This window comes from Leucopleurus acutus, assembly GCF_964270905.1.
Source record: "Leucopleurus acutus genome assembly, chromosome: 5".
Lineage (NCBI taxonomy): Eukaryota > Metazoa > Chordata > Mammalia > Artiodactyla > Delphinidae > Leucopleurus > Leucopleurus acutus.
This window is the reverse complement of record NC_139147.1, coordinates 104,462,591-104,487,736: the sequence shown is the minus strand read 5'-3', so window position 1 is coordinate 104,487,736 and position 25,146 is coordinate 104,462,591. Positions and strand designations below refer to the sequence as shown.

Below are 25,146 nucleotides of genomic sequence, written 5' to 3'. Positions count from 1 at the left end.
CTAAGATCTCAGCTCCTATCACTCTCTCAATTCATTCTGCTGTATCCTCACTAACTTTGCTATTCCTCTAATGCACTGGAAATTCTCTCTTCAAGGCCTCTTCTAATACACTATACAGCAACTGCTAAGAAAATGGACTCCAAACTCCCAATGCAGGGGGCCAGGGTTCGATCCCTGGTCAGGGAACCAGATCCTGCATGCATTCTGCAACTAAGAAGCCTGCATGCTGCAACTAAGAAGGCTGATGTTGCAACTAAGACCCGGTGCAGCCTAAATAAATAAATAATAAATATTAAAATAAAATAAAAATACCAAGACAATTAAAAAATACTAATAAGATAGGCTGCAAAATGAATAAAAATAAGTAGACAAGTATTACAACAAGAGTTTCAATATTCACCATAGTTTAATCATTACAGCCTTTAAGAAGTAAGAAGAAATATTTTTACTTTGACAAGTGAGGACACTGAGGTTTAGAGAAGTTAAACTACTTGGCCAAGGCTACATGGCTAGAAGTGGGACAGCCAGGATTAGAATTCAGAGTCTCATACAAAGCCAATTAACCACTATGCCATATTGTCTCCACAAGTCTTAAAGTCAAATAGAGTTCAAGCCAATTTTAGAGCCTATGGTTCTTGTACAATATAGAGTACTATTATCAAGACAATGCGCTTTCGCTGTATCACAATACAAAAACAATAAATAACTCAAATAAACAATAACATAAAACTATGTCCTGTTTCTCACAGAAAATAAAATCTGCAAAATGTACTACTTAAAAGATTTGTTCAGTAAAAAGGTAGACTTTTGAGGGACAGAGATTATTTCTAGTCTAGTCTGTAATCCCATCTAAAAAAGTAGGATTAATGTACAATGAATGGGCTTTAACTTCTTAATAAAGCAAACTATTAATAAATCCTAAACAACTGCTATATATTGACCTAAATATTTATTTACACACATTTTTCCCATTTTTGTACATCTTACTTATTAAATTAGTTTCTGATAATTTGAAACTCTTAATAAAGGATTTGTCAAAACAATTTAGCACTGTAGTTGCTGTGACATAAGCTTTGGGCTATTACTCTCCACAGAAACATTTGCAAAATAAAAGAACTGACAACCTCTTTACAATAGAGCAAGAAAGAGTTTTCTTCTCTTGAGAGAAAGCTGTTACCTCCAAGGTAAAGAGAAGATTGAATGAAATAGTTAGATAGAAAGATATCCTACACAACAACCTGGCAGCATTTACCCATGTTTTTTATTGCAAAAAACAAAGTGTCTTAAAAGTGGTATTAGATATTTAGACATTTTCAAATCACAACCCCATCTCGAATCAAGAAGGACTTTTATTTCTCTGAGGTCTCATGAAAGGGATACACAAGACTTCTTTTTCTAAATCTTAACTTATCTTAAAGAGCTGGGTTTTTACATACTACATACAAATAAAATAGTTCTGGATTCGCATGACTTAACTGATACAGTAAGCTGTCAATCAGAATTCCAAAAGGCTGCCAAACTAGCCAAAGGCTTATTTATAGGCCAAAGACCATCTAAAAAACAAAGGCTATAGAGGGTGCCCGCCTCCAGCCCCCCACCCCCAATAAACAGTAGAGTTCAGGCTGCTCTGATCATCCAGAATTTTTACATTTCTTTGCTTGTGATACAGCTTCAAAGTTCTAAACTCAGGCAAAAGGGAACAAGAAATTGTCAAAAAATTCAAACAAGTGAATCTTACAGAACACAGAATGGCATTTCCATTTAATAGTTATGTAGTTTTTAAAATTAACAAATAATTACTATGTACCCATTACTGTGCTAGGTTCTAGGGATTACTTTCTCTGCTCCAATGGGGTGAAAAGTAGAGTACTTTCTTTCCAACTTATGGCTAGTTAATTTCTAAGTCACTTTTTATCCATATAATATACTGTTTTCTTTAAAACTTTAGAAACGATTAATTTAAGATATGATGATGTAATAATATACTGTATGAAACTGAATGGTTTAAATTTTCTTGAGTAAAAAGTTAGAGTTTAGATCAGTAAGGACTCAGTAAGTCTTACTAGAGAAAAACATTTAAAGAAAATTCTAAAGTTAGTCATTCAAAGGTAAGGGATATAATACTTTGATTTTATTTCATCCAGCCTGTCATTTTTACCTTAGGAATACTGATACTTGGGTAATAGCACAAAAAAGCAAAAGAATAAAAAAATTTATCAGGCATAAGACCTTTTGTGAAGTAATGAGCTATATTTTAAAATTGGTATTTAGTAATATTACCACAACTCTGAAAATTGGCTAAAAATCATTTAATTGTATACTTAAAATGTGTGAATTTTATGCAAAGTAAACTATATCTCAATAAAGCAGTTTTTAAAAAGTTACACACACACACACACACACACACAAATCCTCCCCTCAATGTGGATTACTACTGTATTACTACTTACAGCCTGCTAAAAAGCACACACTCAAGTATTCAAATATTTATTATATTGGCAATACCTACTTGCCAATCATAAGAAATACAAGGATGGACCAGAATAGCATATCCATGGCCTTAAGGAGGTAGTACTCTTATGACAAAAAAATACAATTTAATAAAATAGTAATAAGGCCTAACACTTAGCAAACACTGGGTGTCAAACACCATTCCAAATATGTTACTTGACTTTATTCATTTAAATATATGTAATGTGTTATAATGTGCATACTAATCTTAACAGCAGAGACACTATGTAATAAAGATGAAATATAAGCTGATGAAATATAAGCTGAATCTTTAAGACTGAATGGAAATTCAGTTAGAGACAGGCATTTCAGGTAGCAGATAGAACATATACAAAAAGAGAGAATTAAAAGTGAGTTACTAGTGTTTTCAACCTATATAACCATTGCATCCTAAACATAAGTACAACAGCTGTTTAATCCAATAAATATGGTAAACCAAATGCTAAAAATAAATATCTATAAAAGTCTGTTTTCCCATTCTTTACCTATTTCTCCCTCCTCTCATCTCCACTTGTTGATCTCTCCAGCAGCAGTCATTATGGTGCTTATTTATGCCTTTGCCAAATAGCATATATGTTGTTAAATTGCAGGTGATTAGCAAATAAATTCCAACTTCACATTTATGACAATAAAAAAATGCTTAATGTTAAATGCTTAACGTTATATGCTTGCTCAAACTGTGGATTTATTTCTCAGCAATAATATTTATTAATAGCAGCAGTAGGAGAGAAAAGTTCTAATTAGCACTACTAGTGATAGACAAAAGTCTTCATAAGTAGAATCAAGTTCTTATCTCTGACAAGTAAAAAGATGAATGGAGGTTGAGTATAAGTTTAAAAGTAAATTCACAGGCTTCCCTGGTGGCACAGTGGTTGAGAGTCCACCTGCCGATGCAGGGGACACGGGTTCATGCCCTGGTCCGGGAAGATCCCACATGCTGCGGAGTGGCTAGGCCCGTGAGCCATGGCCACTGAGCCTGCGTGTCCGGAGCCTGTGCCCCGCAACGAGAGAGGCCACGACAGTGAGAGGCCCACATACCGCAAAAAAAAAAAAAAAACAAAAAACAAAAAGTAAATTCACTGTAGGAGGCCAGATTTAACCTTTGCAAGCTTTTGGACAAGTTTTAAGAAATACTTCGAATCTACAGATACCATACTTTAAAATAATCCACATGTAAATTATAAGCATTGAAATTTAACTTATTAAAATTATTAAATTACATGAATGTACTTTTGTAAAAATCACAAAGGGACTTCCCTGGTGGCACAGTGGTTAAGAGTCCGCCTGCCAATGCTGGGGACACAGGTTCAAGCCCTGGTCCAGGAAGATCCCACATGTCGTGGAGCAACTAAGCCCGTGCGCCAAAACTACCGACCCTGCACTTTAGAGCCCATGAGCCACAACTACTGAAGCCCACGTGCTCTAGGGCCCGTGCTCCGCAACAAGAGAAGCCACCACAATAAGAAGCCCGCACACTGCAATGAAGAGTAGTCCCTGCTCACTTCAACTAGATAAAGCCCACACACAGCAACGAAAACCCAATGCAGCCAAAAAATAAATTAAAAAAAAAAGATAAAAATCACAAAAATGTTAGAAACTGTTAATAGTTGTTAACTCTAAGGAATGGCATTACAGTAGAGTTTCACTATCTAATCAATATTCAAACAATAGGGAAATACATTAAATTCAAAAGTTATACATATCTATTTGGAAAAGTTAGAAAACAAAGGTAAGAAGAAAAGGAAAAAGTTAAATTTCCTAAGTTTTCTATATTCACCTATATTGTACAAGAGGTGTATATACACACACACATAACAGAGGAGAAAATACAGAATACATACATGTCTCCCCCAAGATGGGTACTACCATATGGCTAAACTACTGGTATATGGCTACTAGTCCCAGCTCTACCTTTTATTACTGTAATCTTAGTCAAGTTACCATGTTTATGGGCATTAATTCCTTCATCTGTAGAGTGAAGGGATTCTAACATCTTTTATGTCTCAAAAATTTTATCAATGTTATCAACTTCAAAAAACAAAGTCACAAAAATATTTAAAATTGCCATTAGTACAAGTTACTACCCATGGCAATAACTTCTATGCTAAGAATACTGAGAAAGCCATAGCTCAAGATTGTAAACAATGAAAAGATATTGTATGGCTCTGGCATAGCTGCTCTGTGTTTTCACATTTTGCAGGTTTTTTTCTGGCCTTAAATTATGCTGCAAATGCCAAAAGGACATGGAAATCATTGAGCTTTCAATAGATTTGGTAACAGAGATTATTACCAAACAAATGAACTCTGTGTGTATGTGTGTCTGTGCATGCGTGCTGCTGGCAAGGAGGAGGTGTTTGGTAGGGAAAGAAAAAAGGTTAAGAAATGACCATAAGTTTGGTGAGACACATAACCAACCCTCTCAAAGATGGGAAATGCTGCAAGGTGAACTTTCAGAATCACATAGAAAGTGATTAAGGACAACACATAGAGACACCTGTTATACCAAACAATGCATGTTTGAATTTTATATGAGCAAAAGGGAAGGTACTCCCTTCTTTTTTAGAATGAGACTGATCAAATCCTGGCAAGAGTGATCATTTCTCTTCAAAGGTTTTGAGTACTTCATAGAAGAAATACAATTTCAGGAACTGACTGAATAACAAGTTGAAGAAAACATACGGGAAAGACATTGGGAAAAATTATGAAGAACAAGAAACCAAATGAGATTCAACCAAGTTAAGGAAGTCAACAGAACCCAAGTCAACACTGCTAAAGAAATCTGCTATCTCTGTTTATTTGGTGCATTCTCACATGAGAAAACCAATTATTTTTTCCATTTACAAAACAAGATCATATTAAAATAAAACATGAAAGGCAGGAGATTAAGGAATATTTTCCTTGTATGTACTTTTTATGAATATAATCAATTCAAATTCATGGTTTTGTTACAGAAAAATCTACACAAATATCATTGTAGGATTTTGTAAACTGGAAAAAATAGAAATCATTTAAACTATCTCATTTTATAGTGACTTGTCCAAGGCTCAGATTATCCTGGCCCCAGACCAATGTTCTTTATACTAGACCATACTACCTTTTCATTCTAGGTCTCCTTCTGTTGCATATCTCTTCAAATAAGCCACTTTTCCTTCTTTTTCCTCAGTATTTTCAAAATATTTATTTTTCTTTGTGAACTTATGTTCAAAGACTTTCACAATGGCAACAGAAAAACTTCATTAAAAGGTAAATCACTGAATTGCTTTACTAAAACACCATTTGAGAAGCATTAACGCTAATTATGCTCACATACTAAACAGATGTGTACATCTACACAAAAAGCCAGTAATTCACCCAACAAATGTTTACTGATCATTATATACCATAAACTGTTCTCAGTGTTAAGGACACAGCAGGGAACAAAAGGATAAAAATCTCTGACTTCACAGAACCTAGTGTGGGGAAAGACAATAAATAAAACTAAAATATAGGGCTTCCCTGATGGCACAGTGGTTGAGAGTCCGCCTGCCGATGCAGGGGACACAGGTTCGTGCCCTGGTCCGGGAGGATCCCACATGCCACAGAGCGGCTGGGCCCGTGAGCCATGGCCGCTGAGCCTGCGCGTCCAGAGCCTGTGCTCCGCAACGGGAGAGGCCACAACAGTCAGAGGCCACGTACTGTAAAAAAAAAAAAAAAAAAAAAAAAAAAAAAAAAAAAAACTAAAATATATAGTATGTTAGATAGTGACAAATATTAGAAAAAATATAAAGCCAAGAAAGTGGATTTTTTTTTAACTTTAAAAAAAATGTTTAAAAAATATTTATTTATTTATTTGGCTCCTCCAGGTCTTAGTTGCAGCGTGCAGGATCTAGTTCCCTGACCAGGGATTGAACCTGGGGCCGCTGCATTGGGAGCACGGAGTCTTAACCACTGAACCACCAGGAAAGTCCCAAGAAGAGGGATATTTTTAAGTAAAGACCTTAAGATAAGTAAGCAAGCCATGCTGGTAATTTGACAGAAAGTATTCAAGGCAGAGGAATTAGCAAGTAAAAAAGGACCAGACATAAGAGAAGAGGAAAGGCAGAGTCCAGGTGGCTGACATGCAATGAACAGAGGAGAAGGAAATGGATGGCCACTGTAAAGATTTTGGCATTTACTCTTAGTGCGATAGAAAGCCACTGATGGGTTCTGAGCAAATGAGACATCATATTCTGACTTAAAACAGAATCATTCCAGCTGCTGTGTTGGGAATACAACATAACTGTAGTAGTCCAAATTAGAGATAATAGTTAGGAGCAGAGTGATAGCAGGGGACATAATGAGATGCAGATTCTGAAGATTGATATATTCCGAAGATTGAATCTACAAAATGTGCTAATTAATGGGCTAGATAAGACTGTGAAAGAGAGGAAACAATGAGGAATGGAAGGTTTTTGGTCCAAGTTAAGTGAAAGATGGAACTACCATTTACTGAGATGGGCAGACTGAATGATGAGCAGGTTTGGGGAGTAATATGACTTTTGAACATGCTAAGTTTAATATAATTATAATGAATCAAAATGAGTCAAGACGTCAGTTTGAGCCTAGGTTTCAAGGAAGAGGTTAGGACTAAAAATATCAACTTAGAAAGCTGGCTGTGTATAAATCGCATTTAAAACCAGATGATTTGATAAGATTATCTACAGAGTGAGCATAACTTCAGGCACTTTAAATATTAAGGGGCAGAAAACTAAGAAGTAACAGTGAGACAGAAGACAATAGGAATCTGTGCAAAGCTGGAATCAAGTGAAAAAAAATTACTTTTCAAGGAAGAATACATAATTAACTATGTCAAATGGTACTGACAGGTCAAATAAGATGAGGACTGAGAACCATCAGATTACTGTATATTTACTTTATAATTTAATATGGCTTGTCATCACAGAAACAATACCCCCACCCCAAATCTACTATGAATTCTGGTCTGTTTCTGTTACCGTTTATTCCCATCCTTGGACACTTAATAAGCTGAAAAATACTACCCAAGACTCAAAGCTTCTAACCCACATGTTATTTACTGTGCTACAGTACTGTACCTGAATAAGTTACAGAACCAAAGGTGAGCTCTGTTATCTACACAACACAGATTTCTCCAAATGAAAACAAACCCCACTCTCTAGCCCTTCCCTGTTCCCTTAAGCCACTCTACAAGCAGTCTTATTTCCGAGTAGGTCGTATATTTCAGGACAAGACTAAATTTGTGTAAATAATGGTTCCCCCTCCATCAATGCAGTCAATGAAGTAGACTACATTTCAACATATATATTCCCAAATTAACCACTTCTATAAGTATGAAATTATTTTTTGAAATGTCAAATATACAAAAAAGTAGAGAAAATCATAAGATACTCATGTATCAATAAATATCACTATTTTGTCCCATTTGCTTTATTTTTTAAAGAAATAAGAATTTCTAAGTATTACAGATACTGCTGAAACCTCATTCCAACCTCAACCCTCTCCACTCCCTTTCCCCTTTTGCCTTCCCAGAAGCAACCATTTTTCTGAATTCTCATGAGTGTTTTGACTGTATATCAACACATCTGTAATAGTTTTAATACATTTAACATTTAATATGAATAATATCATGCCATACACACCTTTTTGAAAAGTAAACTTTAGAGCAGTTTTAAGCCCACAGAAAAACTGAACAGAAAGTACAGAGTTCCCATGTATTCCTCGCCCCTCCTCCACTATCAACATTCTGTACTAGTGTGGTACCTTTGTTACAAATGACAAACCTATGACACATCACTATCACCCAAAGTCCATAGTTTACATTAGGGTACATTCTACAGGTTTTGACAAATGTAAAATAACATGTATCTACCATTATTATAGTATCATACAGATTAGTTTCACTGCCCTAAAAATCCTCTGTACTCTGCCTACAGTCTCTGGAAACCACTGATCTTTCACTGTCTCTACACTTTTGCCTTTTCCAGAATGTCATACAGCTGGAATCATACAGGAGGTGGCCTTTTTAGATTGGCATCTTTCATTTAGTAGTATATATTTAAGCTTCTTCCATGTCTTTTAATAGTTTGATAGAACATTTTTTCTTAGTGCTGAATAATATTCCATTGTCTCAATGTATCATAGTTTACTTACCTTCATTTGCATAAAAACCAAAGAGTGTGATTAATGAATTGTATGGTAAGAGTAAGAAACCTTGCCAAACTGCCTTTCAACGTGGCTGTACCAATTTGTATTCCCACCAGCAATGAATGAGACTTCCCCTTGCTCCACATCCTCACTAACATTGGTTGTCAAGTGTTTTTTCTTTTCTTTTTTTAAACTGTGGTAAAATACACGACATAAAACATACTATCATAACCATTTCTAACTAAAAAATTTTTATTAAAAAATGTAAAATTTGCCATCGTAATAATTCTTAAGTGAAGAGTTCAGTACATTTGCATTTTTGTGCACCCAATGTCCAAAACTCTTTTCATCTCAATAAACTGAAACCCTATAACCTATTAAACATCAACTCCCTATTTCCCCTTCCCCCGGGGCAACCATTACACTACTTTCTGTTTCTATGAATTTTGCTATTCTAGGTACCTAATATAGGTGGAATTGTACAATTTTTGCTTTTTGTGACTTAGCATAATGGCTTCAAGTTTCACCCACATTGTAATGTGCCAGAATTTCCTTTCTTCTTAAGTCAGAATATTCCATTGCATGCATATACCACATTTTATTTGTCCATTCACCCACTGAAGGACACTTGGCTTGCTTCCACCTTTTGACTACTGCAGATAATGCTGCTATGACTATTAAGGGTACAAATACCTCTTTCAAGTCCTTTTCAATTCTTTTGGGTATATTCCGAACCCAGGAGTGGAGTTGCTGGGTCATATGGTAATTCTATTTTTAATTTTTTGAGGAATCACCATACCATTTTCCATAATGGCTGAACAATTTTGCATCCTCACCAACACTGTACCATGGTACCAATTTCTCCACATCTTCATAAACGCTTGTTATTTTCTGGGGTCTTTTTTTTTTTTTTTTTTGATTTTGTTTTTTCAGTAGTCATTCTAATGGGTATGAGGTGGTATCCCATTGTGGTTCTGATCTGCATTTCCTCAATAACTAGTAATGTTGAACACCTTTTCATATGCTTGTTGGCCACTTGTATAACTTCTTTGGAGATATGTTTATTCAAATCCTTTGCCCATTTTAAAATAGAGGTTTATTTTTTTGTTATTGAGTTGTAGGAGTTCTTTATATATTCTGGATGTTAACCACATATTAGATGTGCAAGTATTTTCTCCCATTCCGCCAGTTGCCTTTTCACAATGTTGACTGGGTCCTTTTATGTACAGAAATCTTAACGTTTGATGTAGTCCAATTTACCTATTTTCTCTTTTGTCACCTATGCTTTTGGTGTCATATCCAAGAAATCACTGCTAGTTTCATGTCATGAAGCCTTTGTCCTACGTTTTCTTCTTAAGAGTTTTATTGTTGTGTCTTATATTTAGGCTCTTGATACATTTTGAGTTAATTTTTGTATATGGTATTAGGTTAGGGTCCAACTTCATTCTTTTGCTTGTGGATATCAAATATTCCCAGTACCATTTGTTGAAAAGACTGTCCTTTTACCACTGAATGGTCTTGGCACTCTCACCAAAAATAATTTGCCCATACATGCTAGGGTTTATTTCTGGGCTCCCCATTCTATTCCATTGGTCTATATGTCTGACTTTATGCAAGTATCACAGTTTTCATTACTGTAGCTTTGTACTAAGTTTTAAAATCAGGAAGTATGAGACCTCCAACTTTATCTTCTTTTTCAAGATTACTTTTGACTATTTGGGGCCCATTGAGATTCCACATGAATTTTAGATGGATTTTTCTATTTCTACAAATAATACCACTGAGATTTTGATAAATCCGTAGATTTGCATTAAATCTGTAGATCACTTTGGGTAGTACAGTCATTTAACAATAATAAGTCTTTCTATCCATGAACACAGTATGTCTTTCCATTTATTTGTGTCCCCTTTAATTTCTTTCAGCAACATTTTACAGTTTTCAGTGTAAAAGTTTTTCTTCTCATTGGTTAGTTTTATTCCTAAGTATTATATTCCTTTTGATGTTACTGTAAATGGGTATGCCTCTCAATTTCCTTTTCAGGTTGTTCCTTGTTAGTGTTGGTTAATTTTATATCCCACAAGACTGCGTCCCAATGGTTCTCACCCAGGGTGATTTTGCCACTCAGGGGACATTTGGTAATTTCTGGAGACAATTTTGGTTTTTACAACTTGGGGGGAAGGGGACAGACATGCTACTGGAATCAAATGGGCAGAGGCAAGGGATGCTACTAAACATCCTACAACACAAAGGGAAGTTTCCCACAACAAAGAATTATCTGGCCCAAGATGTCAATAGTGCCAAACTTAAGAAACTCTGCTATATTCTACTATGAGTTATTCTCATTAGAACCCAAATTAAGTCCAAATATATTTCAAAATGTACACAAGAAAAAGGAAACATTCCAAAAGATTAACAGCAGTAAGATTATGGAGGATTATTTTATTTTTCCATTTTTCTAAAAAATTTCTACAATTACCATGCCATTACTATTTCAAGAGAAAAAAATTAACTTGGGACTTTCCTGGTGGTCCAGTGGGTAAGACTCTGAGCTCCCAATACAGGGGGGCCAGGTTTGATCTCTGGTCCGGGAACTAGATTCTACATGCATGCCACAACTAAGAAGCCGGCATGCCGCAACTAAGAAGCCCACATGCTGCAATGTAGATCCCACGTGCCGCAACGAAGATCCAGTGCAGCCAAAATAAATAAATATTTTTAAAAAGAGAGAAAAATTAACTTTATTTGAAAAATTTGATTTAGTCACTAATTCTAATCAGAGTACATGACTCTCTTTTTTTTTTTCTTTTTTAAAGTTGCATTTGATTTCCACAAGTATTTATTTAAGTGCCACTTATCTGCCAGGCTCTGTGACAAGAATTAAGAATAGAGTGGTATACAAAATAGACAAGGTTCATACTCTCAGGGAGCTTATAGTCTGATGGGAGAATTTAACATTGAGTAAATACACTAACAAATTATGATACGTATTCTCAAGGAAAACAACAGGGGGATTTAACTTTCAACTAGCCTCTTCAGGGATGGCCTCTAAGTAAATGATATTGAAGATTCAAAAGATGAGAAATAACCAGGCAGGCGAAGGAAAGGGGATGAAGATAAAGGGAGTGGGAAGGGCATTCTGACAGAGCAGCATGTGTGAAAGGCCTGGAGAGGGCTATTAATGTGTTAGAGTTAGAGGAATTAAAAGAAGATGAGTGAGAGCATAGTATAAAGGAGATAATAAGTGAGAGAGGTAGGAGAAGGAGACAGGGACAAGATTTGGCAAGGCCTTAAAGGTCTCAGTAAGGAGTTTGAAAGCTAAATGTGGTGGGATGCAAGTGAAGCAGAGGAGGAGCGTTGATATGATTTACTTATTTTTTAAAAGAACCACGCTGGTTATTTTATGAATTAGAGCAGAGCAATAGCAGAAATAAGGCAACCACTGTAGAGATGAGGTAATAATGATTTGCCCCAGATTTTAACAGTGAGTACAAAGCGAACAGAAAAGTAAGAATGGAGTGACATTGACTAAATAACGTCATACTTACAACCTTATCATAGAGAAACTTCTCTTTCCAGGGATGTTGCTGCAAAGCCAGCAAAGGATGTTACTTATGTGACACCCCCCTTCCCCACACCACAGCTGACTGGTGGAGGAGGTGAAGGGGAAAAGCCAATCCATAAACAGGCCAGCAGTAAAAACAATCTGCCTCAGTTTGGGCAGAGCTTATCAGCATAAGCAGATTCTCTCAGTAATTCAACACGAAAATTATATAAAGACTAAGAGAGTCAGTACCCAGGAAAAATAAAATTTAGTAGCTGAATTAGTGGCTGGCAGAGCAGTAGAGCAAAGATCCATGAATTCCTACCAAGATACTCCTACCTGAAATATCTGGGATAATGTGAGAACTGGTTCCTTAATGTTCCTAACACCCCACCCTTATTTGACATAGTCTGAATAAGGGTGTTCCTTGCATTCTCTCTCTCTCTTTTTTTTTTTTTTTTGGCCACGTAGCGCAGCTTGTGGGATCTTAATTCCCCGACCAGGGACTGAACCCAGGCCTCTCTGCAGTGAAAGCGCCAAGTCCTAACCACTGGACCGCCAAGGAAGTCCCTATTCCTTGCATTTTTAAAAGCTTAATCAAAGAAAGTATCCACTAAAGTGGGATTTTAATTTTACAGAAATTGAGGCTAAAAAAATTATTATAAAGCTTTCCTGATGGCATATAGCTGATGAGATGCAATCCTAGGTCTTCTCATTCTAATAATCAACCTTTTCCACAAATCTTAAGGGAAGAGTTATTGGATGCCAAACATTTAGGATATCCTTTCCTTTCAAATTTAAGGTATGTTATTTATTATAAATTTGACTTTAGGAAAGAAAGATAAGGGATCTACTACAACACTAGCTCACAGTGGTTAAATATCACCACAGGGTCAGTTTACAGCAGGGATCTGAGAAATCTTGACCTTCTAGAATGTAAAACGATGAGAATAGGAATTTAGCCTGTGTTATTCATTGCTCTAGCCTCACTGCTTACAACAGAAGCTCAGACACAGAAACTGAGTAATTACTTGCTGAACAAATGAATTCAATACAGGGAAGGATAGATGAAAAGTGAGTGAAAAAGAGCTGCCAAGAGTTCACCTGTGACCCTTAGGTAGTAGAAAGTTGCCACAAGCCCTACTTATTTCTCTTAATTAAGCTACAACTTTAGTGAGATATAATTCACATACTATACAATTCACTCATTTAAAGTGTAAAATTCTGTCATTTTTAGTATATTCACAAAGTTGCACATCAATCACCACCATCCAATTCCAGATCATATTCTTCACCACAAAAAGCCCTATACCTATTAGCAGCCAGTCCCCATGTGCCCCTTGTCCCAAGGCCTTGGCAACCACTGATCAACTTTGTCTCTTTGTATTTGCCTATCCTGGACATTTCGTATAAATGTAATTACAGAATATGTGAACTTTTGTGACTGGCTTCTTAGCATTTTTTCAAGGTTCATCCATGTAGTAGCATGTAGCAGTACTTCATTCCTTTTTATGGTAGAATAATATCCCACTGTATGCATATCCAGGTTTTGTTTATCAATTCATCAGTTGATGGACATTTGGGTTGTTTCCATGTTTTGCCTATTTTAGATAATGCTACTATGAACATTCATGTACAAGTTTTTGTGCAGACACTTGTTTTCAATTCTTTTGGGTTTTATACCTAGGAGTGGAACTGCTGGGTCACATATTAACCCTTTAACTTTTTAAGGAACTGCCAAACTGCATTCCAAAGTGGCTGCACCATTTTACATTCTCATCAGCCATATATGAGGGTTCCACTTTCTCCACATCCTCATCAACACCTGTTATTGTCTATCTTTTTGCTTACAGCTATGCTAGTAGGTGTGAAGTGGTATCTCATTATGGTTTTCAGCTTAATGACTAATGCTGTTGGATCATACATTTTATTTGTTTATTGGTCCTAAATAAGCTTTGTCATAATTTAAAGACAATACCATTTTAAAGCTGGAGAACAAAAGGGAATTGGGAAAACTTATTCAAGAAATTAAGAGAAAAAAGTGTGAAGACTCTGATATAAGACGTTTGAGAAAACAGTTGATCAACAATGAACTCAATTCTGTAGCTATACCTGTGAACACCTCTACATAATAGTCAAAGGCAAAATAAGAAACCATTCTACATCTGTATTGGATGGTAGTGCTTTATACTTTTGTCTTCAATAGGCTTTTTCTTCCGTTCTTCTTACTCTAACAGACAGACCCCTCATTCTTTTGAGAAACCTGTGTTTTAAGTGGAGGTACCAACACCCTCCCCCAACAAAAGCAACCCCCACACACAAACAGCTGGCCTATGGCACATGACTTTGTGCTGGCCAATCACAGAACCACATTCCTCTGCCCACAGTGATTAATTCAGGCGTAAGTATGCAATCAAATCTTGATCAATCAGAGTCCTCCCTAGACTTTCATTAGAACTCTTATAATGTGAGCTATGTCTTTGAACTTACTGGGTTATGAGAGCCAGATTCCCCCACTTTGCTTTAACTAATTTTAGCTGGGTTTCTGTTCCCCAAAACAAAACTGTATAATATTAAAAAATCAGCTCTTTCAGCCTAAAGCTATCAGACCTAACTTTTAATATCAACATTATGGAAAAAGTTTATGGTATTTAAGGCCACTATTCTAAACAAAGACAGAAAATATTGGGTTTCATAATTACTAAAGAACCAAGAGTAATGTAACAATTATTCAAAAATCTTAAGACTTTATTTTGCTTTTTTCTTTTCTGGACCTGCAACAGCTGAAAGTGGCTAAAGAGGAACAGGGGAATAGGCAGGATGGGTGGCAAAAAGGTTAGGGTCATTTAATACAACCAGGTAGAGACTAGCTGTAGGGCCTTCAGGATACAACTACTGTAACTAAATTCACATAACACTTACTTTAAGGAACCATACATGCTGTAAAAACTGAAACAAGTATTACGAGTAGATACTGGGCAACTAAAGCTTTCATTTAAAGAACTAGAAACTGAGACAGAACATAATTTGCTTTCTAATATTAAAAATATGTCTATCACCAAATTATGAAACACCACATTATCTTAGGATTCTGACTTTTGTTAATGCAAATTTAAAGAAATTTCAGGTTTGCCAAAATACACCATTATTGAAAATGTAATTTACATTAAGTTCAATGTAAATTAAATTTAGGGTAAAAGTGATAGCTAATCAAATTTTGTCCTAACAGTAAATAAACAGTAACAGAAAACAGTTTAGCATTGTAAATAATCAAGCTAATCTTGTAGTACCAGTAAATGTCTATGGCCTTAAACCACTTTTCATTACGTGTACCAAATAATGTGAATCAGAGCTATTTTCTGGTTAAATTTACAGTCTTACAGGACAACAGTTACAAAATCTTCATAAAGTATTTACTAACCTACTTACAACACAGGATTAGAGAAATGAAGTCAGAAACTGGTAATTTTGTGACAATTTCGTTAAGCATGCAGGAGAAAGTAGGCTTTCACTTGAGTGCTAATGAAGGGAAAAAGAAGCCTTCTCCAATTCATGTGATGTGATGTGAATTACGGTGCACAGTGGTACAAAAGGAACTGCAAACAAAATGTTAATCTGACAGGGAACACAGGGGGTTATCTGGATGTAATGTATGATGAAGCAAGTTGGTAGAAATAAAAACAGCCACCATTCACTCTACCTGCACTATATGCCATGCACTATTAAGCATTTAAGTAGTTTAAAGAGATTAAGTTAACTTCCATAACTATTAAATAGAGGAACTAGGGTTCAAATCCAGGCGTGACTCCATAGTCCATGTTATTTAACTGTGATACTGTAAAGCCCTTCAAGAGTCTTTTATTAATTAAAAGTGACAATCACCTATAACAGAAGCAACAATAATAACACAGACAGTGATTCTCAAAGTGTGGTCAGTGGGCCCCTGTGGGGACACTGAGACCTTTTCAGAGGGTCCACATGGTCAAAACTATTTTCTTAAATTACTGCTACTAATTTTTTTTTTATTATGTTAACATTTGCACTGTACTGCACTGCAATGGGTAAAGCCGCTGGTGCTTTACCATGAATTAAGGCAATGTCACCAAGCTGTAATAATAGTCATTGTGTTTCAGTTAAAAAGAAAAAAAGACCGTTCACTGAAGAATGTCCTTAATGAGGGGCTTCCCTGGTGGTGTAGTGCTTAAGAATCCTCCTGCCAATGCAGGGGACACGGGTTCAAGCCCTGGTCCGGGAAGATCCCACATCCTGCAAAGCAACTAAGCCCGTGCGCCACAACTATTGAGCCTGTGCTCTAGAGCCCGCGTGCCACAACTACTGATGCTCGTGCACCTAGAGCCCGTGCTCCACAACAAGAGAAGTCACTGCAATGAGAATCCCGCGCACCGCAACGAAAAGTAGCTGCCGCTCGCTGCAACTAGAGAAAGCCCATGCACAGCAACAAAGACCCAACGCAGCCAAAAATAAACAAAATAAATTTTTTAAAAAGAGAAAAAAATGTTAAGAAAAAAGAATAATGTCCTTGATGAAACAGTAAAAAAAATTACTTTTATTAAAAACCGGCCTTTTGGGCTTCCCTGGTGGCGCAGTGGTTGAGAGTCCACCTGCCGATGCAGGGGACACGGGTTCGTGCCCTGGGTCCGGGAAGATCCCACGTGCTGCGGAGCGGCTGGGCCCGTGAGCCATGGCCGCTGAGCCTGCGCATCCAGAGCCTGTGCTCCACAACGGGAGAGGCCACAGCAGTGAGAGGCCTGCGTACCACACAAAAAAAAAAAAAAAAAAGGCCTTTTCTTTCTAAAATTTTGTGATGAAATGGGGATTACACATAAACCATTTCTACAGCATACCCCCTTCTGCAGCAGGATGACTGTTTCAGGAAAAAGTATTTGTGGGACTGTTTAAGTTGCTAATTGAACTAGCCACTTTTTTCATGGAACATCACTTTTACTTGAAAGAACAACTGAGAGACAAATTATGGCTATTCAGAAAGTGTCTGGCAGATGTTTTCACAAAAATGAGCAAAGTGAACTTATGGCTTCAAGGAAAACAACTTAAAGTATTTCTTGCTAATGACAAAATTTGAGCTTTCAAGTGAAGATAAGAATTTTGGAAAATTTGTATCTACCACTGTGAGCTTGACAGATTACCAATATTTAAGATTTTTCTGATGAGCTACGTGGCAATGCTAATAATTGTGAATTTTCATTGTAAAATAAATGTGTCAGCATTCGGAAGATCTACACAACTCAGTGAACTAATATTTTCCAAATGACCAATACATGATGTTATAAAATCAGCCATGTCCAAGTGCAAGACAGACCAATGAATTTTAATGTAACAAAGTAAGAAAAGTTTACTAATATGGCTTCAGATTCCACAATGCAACTAACTTTTAAGAAAGTGTTATTTCTGGAGTTTTGGTATATATGGTATGATATGGTATATCAAAGAATAATTTCCTTAATTATCTGAAAAGGCTATTAAACGTTCCTCCCTTTTCCAACTGCCTACTGTGTGAAATTGGATGTTCCTCATATACTTCAACCAAAAGAACATACCAAAAGATTGAATTCAGAAATAGATATGATATGAGGGGGCTTCCCTGGTGGCACAGTGGTTAAGAATCCGCCTGCCAATGCAGGGGACACAGGTTCGAGCCCTGGTCCGGGAAGATTCCACATGCTGCATAGCAACAAAGCCCGTGTGCCACAACTACTGAAGCCTGTGTGCCTGGAGCCTGTGCTCCGCAACAGGAGAAGCCACCGCAATGAGAAGCCCTCGCACTACAATGAAGAGTAGCCCCCGCTCGCGGGAACTAGAGAAAGCTCGTACACAGCAACAGAAGACCCAACGCAGCCAAAAAATAAGTAAATGAAATACATCTAAAAAAGAAAAAAAAAAGAAACAGATATGAGAATTCAGCTCTTTACTTGAGCCAAACATTAAAGAGACTCAAAAAAATGTTAAACATGGCCACTCTTCTCACCAAATTTTTTGGGTTTTGAAAAATAAGTTATCTTCGGTTAGAAATTTATGTTTATATGAAACAGCTTTGGGACCTCCCTGGTAACGCAGTGGTTAAGAATCACCTGCCAAGGCAGGGGACATGAGTTCGAGCCCTGATCCGGGAAGATCCCACATGCTGTGCTACAATTAAGCCCATGCACCACAACTACTGAGTCTGTGCTCTAGAGCTCACGAGCCACAACTACTGAGCCCGTGTGCCACAACTACTGAAGCCTGTGTGCCTAGAGCCCATGCTCCACAATGAGAAGCCACCGCAATGAGAAGCCCGCACACCACAACAAAGAATAGCCCCTACTCGCCACGCGCGCACAGCAACGAAGACCCAAAGCAGCCAAAAATAAATAAATAAATTTATTTTTTAAAAAAACAGCTTTATTAGTGTTATTTTTGAGTTAATATTTTTTAAAATTCTTACTTTTAGTTTCTAAAATGGTAAAAATTGATATTAATAGAAACCCCCAAATAAAGCTTTAAAAAAAATTTTTTTTTAAATACATTTATTTACTTTTGGCTGCATTGCGTCTTCGTTGCTGCACGTGGGCTTTCTCTAGTTGCAGCCAGCAGGGGCTACCCTTTGTTGTGGTGCATGGGCTTCTCACTGCGGTGGCTTCTCTTGTTGCAGAGCACGGGCTCTAGGCACGCAGGCTTCATTAGTTGTGGCACGCAGGCTCAGTAGTTGTGGCTCGCAGGCTCTAGAGCACAGGCTCAGTAGCTGTGGTGCACGGGCTTTGTTGCTCCGTGGCATGTGGGATCTTCCCGGACCAGGGCTCGAACCCGTGTCCCCTGCATTGGCAGGCGGACTCTTAACCACTGTGCCACCAGGGAAGTCCCCCAAATAAAGCTTTTTGAGGGTCCTTATTTTTAACCGTATAAATGGGTCTTGAGCCCCAAAGCTCTGAAAATTTCTGAACTAAGACCATAACAAGCACATATATATTATCCTTATTTAGTAGGTGCCAATATAAAGATTGTTTTCATTTTATCTGTGGAAGGAAGGAGTCTCCCTCATCCCTGTCTTATTAAACCTAAATGGAAAGCACAGTAAGTAAATAGATTGTGTTCTCTAGTTTAAAGTCCACAAATAAAACACCATTTCCAAAAAGATCTCTGGTTTAAAAAAAAAAGAGGAAACAACACTTACTGAATGCCTATTATACCCCATGTACTATGCTAGGTGCTTTCACATATAGCCTTTTAATCAACTTTGAGATCTGTATTAAGGCTGAGAGAAGTTAAAGGGAGGTAATATAGTACAGTACAAATAGTATTGACTTCACTTTGACATTCCTGAGTTAAGACCATTCCCTTGAATGTTATGCTATTATGTCACTTAACTCTAGAATTTTTTTCTTTACATAATAATACTTCCTACTTACATGACTGAGAGAAATGAGAATACAATTAAAAGCAAATACAGTAGATGCTCAAGAAGTTAGTTCCCTTTAATCAGACTTCTGCTCTGTTCCAAAACTAAACCAGTGAGTACCACAATCATTGTTCAAGGTTAGACTTGACACGCTCTCATTTCACCATTATAGGCCTCAAGTAGATGAATGCTGCTCTAGCAAACATTTAAAAATATCTTAAGGACCCACAACCACTATCAGATATAAGAGATCAATGTTTAAAAATTACCTACACATTTTTCCTAAAGTTGTTTCATTCTTTTAAAGCTAAATCACTCCTACAACTCTTCCCAATCTTGTTACATGCACATGTGACATACTAGTCTCTATGAAAAATGACATCTTGATATCTCTAAGAAAATTATCAATGAAGCAATTCTGAAATGGGTTGCCTCATAAACTAGGAAAGCTGAAAGGAAGCACAAAAACAATTATTTAATTCCCAACTATATTTCTATCAGATATTTCATATTGTCACATGCTTGGACTATTATATGAAAAATTAGACAGTGGTTATTTTAAGTATAGTAAATATGTTCCAAGATTTGTGATGAGAGAGGTCAGTCTCTAAAAGTTAACAAGACTTAATAGCTTAACAATGTTTTTCACCCTGTACAGTTTAACAAATCACCAAGGCCATTTCTAAACAATAAAACAGCTGATCAATTTATTAAACTCTTGCCAACCAAGCAACTATTTTTTCCTGAAGTTCAAGCTGACTTCATATTTGATGCTCTGTGGACAATGACAAGTTTCCAATTATGTAGCATTTTAGTATTCTTTTATTTTTTAGGGTAAGTATTTTTCTTAAAGTAGTGTTTTTATAAGATCTAATTATTTTTCTAACATAACTTATGCTCTATTCAATCCTGGATAACCTCAGAACTTCTATAAAAATTATGCAGGTTTATTATTAAGTCTATGAGAGAATTCCCCCTCTACTTTTAAAACATAAGCTAGATGAGATTAATTTGCTTTATTCTGACACATTTTTTTAATTTGAAATTTGGTCACTACCCATGTCCTGTGTTGCACTGTGCATACCCAGCTATGGTTACTATCTCAAACTAATAATGATGATCCTCTACCACACTGCACAAAAGGAACCACACCCTGAATGTCATCTGACAGTTCCTACAAGTTATTTTAAATGGATACTGACATATAACTTCTTTAATGCTTTTATCTTTCAAGAAGTTAGCATGACCATATTTTGGAGGAGCCAGAATGGTAGAATGTTAACACAGGAATAACTATCAGACTGAAGGCTATGGTATCAGTTTCAATTCCAACACTTAGAAATTCTGACTTTACAAGGGTCACTAATTCCCTGTGACCAAACTGCCCTTCAATGAGCAATTACATCTCTCTACATTAAAAATGTTCCCATTAATTTTAAGTTCAACATAACTTATATATGCACAAAGAGAAAAAACAAAGAGCCAACTGCAAATAAGGGAGTTAAGAGAATCAGTTCCACTGAATCCTATTAAATCTCCTTCCTCCCCCTAAGAAAAGCTGAAGGTGATAAATGCTCAGAGAATTGCCAGGCATCTTCCTAACATTAACCTATTAATCTTCACAACACTCATGAAGCAGATGTCAAGGACCTCTAGTTTTACAGATAAAAGAACCCTAAGACTAACTGATTCTCCCAAAGTCACACACAGTTAAGAGATTAGATTAAACTAAACTCTTAAGACTCTGTACTCATCATAATTTGGAATCAAACAATGTTAGATCAAACCAAGAAATGTTCTAATTATCTCATGCTATCCTCTATATCCGTGCTATCCAATAAGGTAGCCACTAGCCATATGCAGCTATTAAGAACCTGAAATGTAGCTAGCCCAAATTGAGATACACTGTAAGTGTAAAAGACAGACCAGATTTTGAAGACTAGTATGAAAAGAAGAACATGAAACATCTCATTAAATTTTTTTACACTGATTACATGTTGAAATGGTATTTTGGATACACCGGATTAAATAAAATTTCACTGGACAGCACTGGTCCATACTTCTTTTCAAAGACCTTCCAATGAAACATGTCACTGTAAGATCAACCAAAAAGCAATATTTTCTTAGAATTTGTTGTAGCACAATACAGAAACCATATTTTGAGGGAGGAGGAAATGGGCATAATTAGTATTTTGAGGGACACAGGCATATATGTATGAATAGATACACAAAATAGGCCTTCTAGTGTTCTCTAAGGATAATAAAAGATGTTTCTATCTCATTGCAGGCATATGTGACAGAATAAATCACAAGTGAGGAGAGAGTATGACTTTCCCTTAAAGTCATATTCCATTTCCTTATGTGGAAATGTGAAAATATTCATATTCCTAATGCACACACAGGGTTATCAAAGTCACAAGGATGCCCATAAGGCACAATGAACTTCTCAAAAAAATTTTACCTAATGTGTATTTATAATTATTTTTTAAAAAGTCACATATCATAATATTGTTCTAATATAGAATCAACACAATCTTATTTTGACTAAAATAATAAGAGATACACAGTAAGGGGAAACATCAATTCAAAAAATAAGGATCACCTGAAAATAGTTTGGCAACTCCACATAAAGTTACCATATGTGTTTTGTGACGACCTAGAGGGGTGGGATAGGGAGGGTGGGAGGGAGATGCAAGAGGGAGGGGATATGGGGATATATGTATACATATAGCCGATTCACTTTGTTATACAGCAGAAACTAACACAACATTGTAAAGCAATTATACTCCAATAAAGATGTTTAATAAATAAATAAAGTTACCATATGACCCACTAATTCCACACCTAGGTGTATAAGCAAAGAGAAATGAAAACACAGGTCTACACAAAAATGTGTAGATGAATGTTCAGAGCAGCATTATGCGTAATAGTTAAAAAGTGGAAACAATGCAAAAGTCTATCAAATGATGAATGAATAAACAAAATGTAGTATATCCACACACTGGAATATTCAGCTATAAAAACGAATGAAGCACTAATACATTCTAGTTACAGAGTGTATGAACCTTGAAAACATTATGCTACCTAAAAGAAGCAAGTCACAAAAGATCACATATTGTATAACTCCATTTATATGAAATATCCAGAATAGGCATATCTAAAAAGACAAAGAGTGACTGCTAGTGAGTTTGGGTTTCTTTTGGGGGTGATGAAAATGTCCTAAGACTGACTGTACTGACGGCTGCACAACTATGTGAAAACACCAAAAGCCACTTCAAATGGGTGAACTGTATGGTATCTGAATTACATCTCAGCGAAGATGTTAAAAAAAAAAAAAAAGCGCAGCCAGAAATGTAGAGGGGAAAAGGATCAGAAGGACTGTCAAGCATTTAACTGCTATTTCTCTGGACGTTTGTAACTTTGTGGTATTTATGTTTTTAGCTTTTGTAATTTGTGATTTTTTCCCTCATTTTAAATATTAATACTGGTCAAAAAAATGTTTAATCACATCATTACACAACTAGGTAAACTTAATAAAAGTCGTAAGTTCTACATTTAAATGGCAATTTCTATAGCATATGAATTATCTCAATAAAGATGCTGAAATTTCACTTCAACTAGGAAATAGTCCCTCAAACTAGGAAACCCACTAAGACAGCACTAACTGCCTTGGAAAGTAAATGGCTTTGTGGAAAGTCCAAAAGACAGTTACTATCTCAGTCAAGCAAATGCTCAAAGTTCAGAAACAGATGATGGGAACTTGAAGATCTCAGTATAAAAAAGTACAAAGAAACAACATAAAAAATACTACTTGACCACTTTCTCTTAAAAGCTAACCTCCTGATTCAGATGCAGAATGGAAAACAGAAACAAACAAAAACCCCTATTTACCTAGACGCCTAAACCTGAAGGGAAGAAGTCTTCTATTAAAAATCTGTGATGTGGGTGTGTGCTTAACCCACACACCTTATGTAGCCTAAGAACCTCAGGGGCAGCTGTTACTTAAGATAATGAAGGTTGCTTTTCACCCTTTTCAAATAATAAAACGTGATGGTGCCACTCCACGGCCCACCCCATCCCCCGCTACCACCACCACCGGCAGGTGGAGGGAAAGGATACTGCAGACTAGAGGATGACAGCTTTGTATAACGCTTTGGACTCTATATGTAAGAACGCAGCTGGTGGTCTCTCAGGAGGGGGTAAAGAGATTTGTGAACAAGCTGAAATAAGGGGTATCCTTTGCCTGGAAGAGGGCACACCGTGAGCCACATCTTGAATCAGCTATATCCATAGTAAAACACAGGCCGCTGGAAGGCACTGTTAGCATCACCAGGATGGCATCTCACGCCGGGGGTGTTTTTTTTCAACGGAGAAGTTGACTCCTGTAGTTTGGAATACTGGGGGGAGGCAGGGGTAAAGCGGGAGTCGGGAAGACCAAAGAAAATGCCTTTAAGTGGAGACGACTCGGGCCTCACTGAGGAAGTTCCGAGACTCACTCGGTCGCCACACGCTAGTCCCCCCCTCCACCTCCCACCGCCCTCCTGCCCGCGGCGCCCGACGTCGGTGGGGGAACGAGAGCCGGAATCTCCGCCGCTACCGGGATGGGGGCCGCAGGCCGGCCCTGGCAGCGCGGCACACACACGCCTCCTCCGCACTCGCCGCGCCCGGCCTCCCCGCCGCGCGGCCCAGCCCCTCGCACCCGAGCCGGGCCGGCTCCTCGGGGCAGGCCTAGGCCGCGCCGGCGGTACCCCGGCACCTCGCTCCCCGGCGGAGGCGGACCAGGCCCGACACAAACTTCCCGGCGCGTTAGCACAGGCGTCACGGACGGGCCGGCCCCCAGCGCCATTCCCCCGCGGCCCGGCGGCGGCTCCCGCCCCTACTCCCCACACTCCGAGTCCCGGCGTAGATCGACCCGAGGCCCACAGCCCCCACCCCTCCGGCGCCCCCGAGTTTACCTCCAAGTCACGGCCTTTGTTCTTGAAATTCTTGAGCCGTTGGTTGTCCAGTTTCTCGTTGTCCGCCATGGCCGGGCCGGTGACTCCTTCCCCCGCCCGGGCCCCGCGGGATCCGCCCCAACCACCACGCCGCACCGACACTCCCAGGAACCGGGCCGCCGCCTGAGCTGCTGTGCCCGCCGCGGCGTCGCTTCCTTCCTCCTCTCACCTGCCTCCGCCGCGGCCTTCTCCTCGTCTCCCCGCCCGTTTCCCTCCCCCCCCCCCCGCCCTAACCCCAGCGCGACCGCAGCTCCCGCTAAGACAACTGCCTGGCCGGGCGGCGGCAACGGCGGCGGAATGTGCTGCCGGCTGCGAGGGGGAGGAAGCCTCGATCTGAGGGCCCCGGCGCCGCGGCCACGCCCATCGCCGCCAGCCCAGCTCGCCGATTGGCCAACCAGACTCCGGTGCGTTCAACCAATCAGAAAGAACGATGGAGAGCGGGGGCGGAAGAGCGAACGGAAAGGGAAAGCGGGCGACGCTGGGAGGAAGGGGCCGGGGCCGGGGCCGGGGCCTGGCCCCGGAGGGGAGGGGCGCGGCGGGGGCAGAGC

General features: G+C 38.2%; 1 protein-coding gene across 1 annotated transcript in view; it reads right to left on the bottom strand.

Annotated features, from left to right (window-relative positions):
* The window catches only part of KPNA4 (karyopherin subunit alpha 4), a 55,383-nt gene extending 30,599 nt beyond the window's left edge, over positions 1-24,784 (bottom strand). Inside the window, exon 1 of the mRNA XM_082839900.1 lies at positions 24,560-24,784. Coding sequence (XP_082696026.1) covers positions 24,560-24,628 — 69 coding nt within the window. The 5' untranslated portion in view covers positions 24,629-24,784. The remainder of the gene's footprint in view (positions 1-24,559) is intronic.
* Positions 24,785-25,146: the final 362 nt, after the last annotated feature.